Genomic DNA, 6,000 nt, shown 5'->3' on the forward strand with positions numbered 1-6,000 from the left:
ATCATTGCCAGTGTAGGAAACAGCTATTTTTATTGCAGAAATTTAACCACTCAATCAATTTCAGATGTTTTGCTCCTGATTTACTTGTTTTTGACTTTAACTACTCAATAACTAGTGTCAACTGTCCCCGCTGACTCTTGGCAAAAGGCAGAGAACGCCTCAGAAACACTGAAACAGAGAGTGATAACCATTTCCTGCCACATCTACTTTTGAATCAACTATTGACCTCAGACGCACTTCTTTGAACCCCTCCAACCCAGAACCAGACACCACCATTATAATTACATTTGCTAACTTTAGTATCTACAGTGATATCATGCACTTTGACATTCAAGCTGTCATATATCGTAAGAGTTGTTCCATCCAATCTACTTGATTTCTTTTCCACACTAGATTTGAAGAAGATTAAAACAATAACTTGCTGCAAATCCTGAGCTACAGGCTTTAACAGCAAGGGTGTTTGTAGTAGAATCACCTACAGTATCAATTTCAAAATCCTAGGCAAGTTCCTTCTTGAGTTATCGCAATCACAAGATTTTCAGAAAACTTGACCTCTGGCTTTGACTTTGAAGTCCAGGTCGCTGAGATTCAAACTTCTACGAGATTTTTAGTACATACACACCTATGGTATCAATTTGAAGCTCATTCGCTTCTTTCTCGAGTAGTCACATTCACAAACTTGGGTGTAAACATTGCCCGGCCATCTAACGACAACATCCAATTAACCAAAAGTGCCATAAACCCAGCCAGAAGAACTGGGAGCTAAAACAAAAATATCAACTTACACCAGTCCCAAATTATTTAGAGACAAAATTTAGATATGGTACAGAAAAAAAAAAAAAAAAAAAAGCTTCTTTGTGACTGCAGTCAAATGATTCATACCATGCTGAATTGGGCTTTTTTAGTATATTTACTAACATTTTTAGTGCTTGTATCCATTTATGAAAAACTCCTCTGGAGTATTAAGTTATCTGCTGCAAACCCTTAAATTTACAAAAATTAATTTGCTGACATATTGGAGGTGGTAGTGCTTATACCCTTAAGTCACTGCAAAGACTAGATGATTTGTCACAAAATGAACGCCTCCATTCCACAAGCAAGACAATGTGCCTGGAGTTTCATGTTTTTAAAATGCTGGACTAACACTATAAGAAATAGTATTTTTAAATGTATAATTACAAAAATGACACAAATGAGGTTCCTGTTCCTCGGGGAAAGTTCCTGCTATGGAACTAACTCGATATTAACACGGTACAAGCCTTTAATCTGTGATATACATCTGTGATATTTAGAAAACTAAGTTGCACACCACCATCAACAGTGGCTATTAACAACTCACAGACTGCAGCAAAAAAAAAAGAAAAAAAAAAGAAGGAAACAATCTATTCAAATAATCAATACTAGAGATGAACGCAGTTCGACAGCAGGCTTAACTATTCTGAACTTGCCTGAAGCACTTTCCAGTGTTTCCATGCCTGAGTCACAAAGACGGTAGCAGAGTGTGTGTTACATACGCAGCATTGATCTTCACAGCACCAAACAGAGAAAACCACCTCTGAGCCACATGGCCTGAATAAAATTGCATGAAAAAAAAAAAAGCATGGAAGGCTGATCTCATGCTCTATAGTGATGCACAAGTGCAAATGCAGGCAAGCATTAAGATATAAAGAGAAGCAAGAAAGGAATGATGAAGGACAACAGCAAAAGACACACATCAGGTGGTACTTTAATCCACTCGTTTGACTCTCTCGCTCTCCAAATATACAGAGGATATCTCTGTGCGAAGTGCTCCAGGGTATCACTCTGTCCTACAGTGACAAGAGGGCAGCCAGTAATATCCACTTCTAGCTCATAAGCCAAAAGGGCTGCTTCAGAATACAAAGAAGACTAGACGTATATAAACAGTGTATACAATGTTTATGAAAGACGGATGTTATTACAAGGATGTCAGCAGCCGGTTCTGGAATACATATTCTGAAGCTAATGTTAGCAAGCTACATCTATAAACTGCATGGATGAAAAGCACACACATCCATACTTGTTAATTAGCACTAACAGACTAATTACGCTAAATACTACAATTTTAACCTTGGGAGAAGTGAAGCACAAACTTCTTGGAGAGTCTGTTCCTCACAGAAAGCCATGTTTGTCACATAATGTATAAAAAAAAAAAAAAAAAAAAACCCAACAACAACAACAACAAAACAAACAAACAAACAAGGAAATCTCAAAACACCAATAGCAGAAACAGTGGACAGGTTAGCAGAGGTGACACCTAACGGTCATGTCTGTTTTTGCAAAAACACGTCTGGCCCTATAGAAGTCTATGCAGCCTCTGGCTCTGACCTCTGAAAACAGGCTCAGTCAATACTTTCAAATAAATATGAAGGAATCCACCCCTCACTCATCACATCTGGTTTCAGAACCAGGAAGCTTGATAAGGAGACTTGTGCCCATATTTTATACCTCTATGGGACTGATATTAGGCATGTTCTGGCTCAAAAAGCTGAGCTCACGTTTCATGACAACCTTATATTTATCGCTTTTTACTATGCCATGCTTAAGTGTACCTGCTGCTAGCAGGAGGGACAACGCGGCATGGAGGAAGTTGAGAGTAGAAGGCCCGTAGTTTGGAGCCATTTCAAGCCTGCTGTGCCAACAGCTTTTCTTGTTAACTCACTTGAACAACAAAGTGTAGTCAAGCAAGCTGATTGAAAAGGTCAGACGATGCCTTCACCCTCTATTCCACTTCATCACTGTGGTTATGCTCAGTCTATGGTCTGATTTAGACTTCTGTGCAGAATCTAGATCCTAGATCCTACAACTTAACCTACATAACTGGCCAACGTCATTTCCGGCATTTATGCTGGTGCATCATGTATTAAGTACTGTGTGGTTGCGTCCTGATGTTTTATTTACGTTGCCAGCAGACCGAAACAAATAAAATGTTGGGACTTTCCCCACCAGGGTCTCCACTCTTGTAGTCATTTTTCTTTTTCCTCTGGGGGCACTTCATAGTACGTTCCCTCACATCCATTAGGAATAGGTTCAGTAATCTACCTCCAGACATATGCGAGTACTCCTACTGACGCTATAATTATTATTTCTTCTTCCAGGGAGATGTACGTCAGCTTTACAGATAAATATACTATTATTTATAATAAATCCACATTCAGTAAATTTATATTCTTGGACATCTTCGGTCATTTTATTTTTACAAAGATAGGAAAACAATGTTCCCTCGTGGTGAGGTATACAGCTCACTAATTTAACACTAGCTCTGCATTAGAACTCAGTATCAGCTCATACCCGAAACCAAGGTATCTCTACTGCATCAGACAAGTAAAAAAGTTGGGTAAGTGTATCTCTGTTATTACCTTGCTTGAATGAAGCATAACAGGGCTGCTGCCAAAGTGCGTGGCTGCCTGCCAGATGAGAGTAAGTTCCAGCAGCTGCCCACACCCAAATCTGCCACTGGTTACATAAGATACCACCTATGATGGTTGATCTATTTCCTTGTAGCTATAAATTACACAGCACACTGCAGTGGTTCTTTAACTATATGGAAGAATGTATTAGTGAAAAACAGTCAGCATTTAGCTCACAAAAAAGTGTGAGTGGGTGGTTAGAGTCTGTGGATCAGATAGTGCACTACATGAATAAAATAGTATGCATGCATTATCATACATCACATTTCCGCACAATATTCACATTGGTGTAACAGCTGCAGTGTGGTTATTTCTGACGAGAAAGTGACTAACTGAGCAGCAGGCAAGGGACTTTAAAGAAGGAAGTAATGGGGGATGAGAGAGGAAGGCTAGTCAGTCCATACCATTCATACTACCCCATCCCCCAGTCTAACCCAGTGGTGATAGTAGCTGCTTGGTTCACTGACATCATCTGTGATGCCAAGTCCACCCCCTCATGCATGCAGCAGCTGATGCTGTGGCCCTCTCACTGCCTCCTCAGCTGTTTTCAACTTCAATATTAATGCATTGTGCGCTAAATAATGCATTGCTTAAACGTTGATTCATATGAGCACAGTGACTGTATCTTTTCTTTGATTATTTTTAGCACTGTGCACACTGTTATGCCTTGGGGAGTCACTGCCAATCACCTCATACTGGATCACAAACAGATGCAGCAGAAATACAATGTGTGCTGTGTTGTATGGTGAGCAGGCACTCATTGCTAAATCTAAGTGCCAGTTTAAAATGGCCTGAACAAAGTCAACTAGATGCAAATAAAGAGGACTGAAAGGGCCACGGCCCCACTGACCCGAGGGTCAGGGCCCCTGTGCCAATAAAGCTGTTGTTAAGAATATTAAAAAGTGATATTTCTTTAAGGGACTCTGGCATGGAAAAGCAAACTGATCTGAGTTTCACAGTCGCAGCGTTTAAAAATTTGACAAGTAACTCTGTGTAAACACTCCTAAAAGAAACCCCACTAAGCCCATCTCTTTGTGCACACAGCGATAATTGACACCAGACCACGTACCCCCCGATACGTGCTGCTCTGTTATGGGAACTCTCAAGCCAGGCTCTGTTCAAAAAAGTGACATTTTATAAGCAACACCATAATTGCGCTGTCCAAAAGGTAAATTGACACAGAATCCACCTACACATATTAAAACAAATTAAAGTCACTGTTCGTCATTCAAACATCACCTCATTTCAAACGAGGCTACACAGGAGGAGGGAGGCGTTATTCGCTTTAAAATGATGCCATATAGTGAAGTATATGTTATACGGTCAATCAAATTTAACGCCGGAGTGTTCACCACATTATATTCATATCCCAGGAGATTAAATTTACGTCTTATTCAAAGGCTGGTATTTGTAAAAATCTGAACCACCCTAAAACGGAACATTTTTTAACGGAGCCTGGTCTGCAATCCTCCAAGTCAATACCAGCAGAGCCAGAAACCCACGGGAACGGTTGAGGAGTTTATTATAATACATTTATTTGGCGGAAAGAGCCACGGGCGAGTTGCGAAGAGTGGTGTACTTACAGCGATACTGGGAACCGCGGTCTCTGGTCGCTCGATCATCGTGAAGCCGAACTGTTACCACCCAGCCTTCAACGGACACTCACCGAGGCATAAACCGACAAACGTCCGAGAGGGTAACGAAACAACGAGATGCTCACGGCTTTCCCACTCAACAGCCGCCTTTTGGTTAAAGGAAAAAAAAAAATAACAGTGCGTCTAAAAATGAATGAATGCGGTTATAGTAGATATGGCCGCTAACGGACACTACCAACGGATGGGAGCACGGTGAAGACAAAACGTTCCAACTGTCGGTTTTCCACAGGCGGAACACCAACGGGATTTATACAAGGCCACATCCGGTTGAGAATTTCAGAATAAGACGAGGAGCGCGCCTATACCGTGTATGGCGCTCCTGTGTATTTGGATTTTATTAAAAAAATATCCGCTAATCGGCTTGTTAATTTAGATCCTTTTTAACAACAACATCAACAATAAAAAGAAAAGCATTATTTGAACATCACTAGCACTATCACAGATAAAAACACATTAAAAATAAGCGTACATAATTATACATGTAAACACAGAGTCAAGCACAGGGTCTTTCATTTATTCTTGTATACAGACGCCTATACACACATATAGAAAGAACAAAAGGGCACAAATAATGGACAAAACATTGAAGAAACGCTAACCTATAGAAAAGAGGTTTTAGCAGTCATTTAAAATAAATCACAGATTCTGCTTATCTAATGTGTGCTGAGGAATGCTGTACCAAAGTTCAGTAACTTTATTTAATTTTATTGTTTCACTATTTGTCTGAATCAACCTTCCTACAGCATCATTTTGACAACTGATACGTTTAGGTGCGAAACTTCCGGTATCCCGCTAGCTGTGTCTTCCCACCTTGACGCTCCCGCAAGAAATCCAGATCCGCCTTCCTATTGGCCAAACACAAATATGATGGGCCTCTAATTGTGTTTGTGGGGCCTTCATGTGCTGGAGGCAAAAAT

General features: G+C 40.3%; 1 protein-coding gene across 2 annotated transcripts in view; it reads right to left on the bottom strand.

Moving 5' to 3' along the window:
- Window positions 1–5,322, bottom strand: part of LOC116322527 (septin-7-like) — a 44,826-nt gene extending 39,504 nt beyond the window's left edge. For both annotated transcript variants that reach the window (XM_031742615.2, XM_031742614.2), the window contains exon 1: window positions 5,012–5,322. In XM_031742615.2, coding sequence (XP_031598475.2) covers window positions 5,012–5,050 — 39 coding nt within the window. In that variant the 5' untranslated portion in view covers window positions 5,051–5,322. The remainder of the gene's footprint in view (window positions 1–5,011) is intronic.
- Window positions 5,323–6,000: the final 678 nt, after the last annotated feature.

Source organism: Oreochromis aureus, linkage group 7 (assembly GCF_013358895.1).
Source record: "Oreochromis aureus strain Israel breed Guangdong linkage group 7, ZZ_aureus, whole genome shotgun sequence".
Taxonomy (NCBI): Eukaryota; Metazoa; Chordata; class Actinopteri; order Cichliformes; family Cichlidae; genus Oreochromis; species Oreochromis aureus.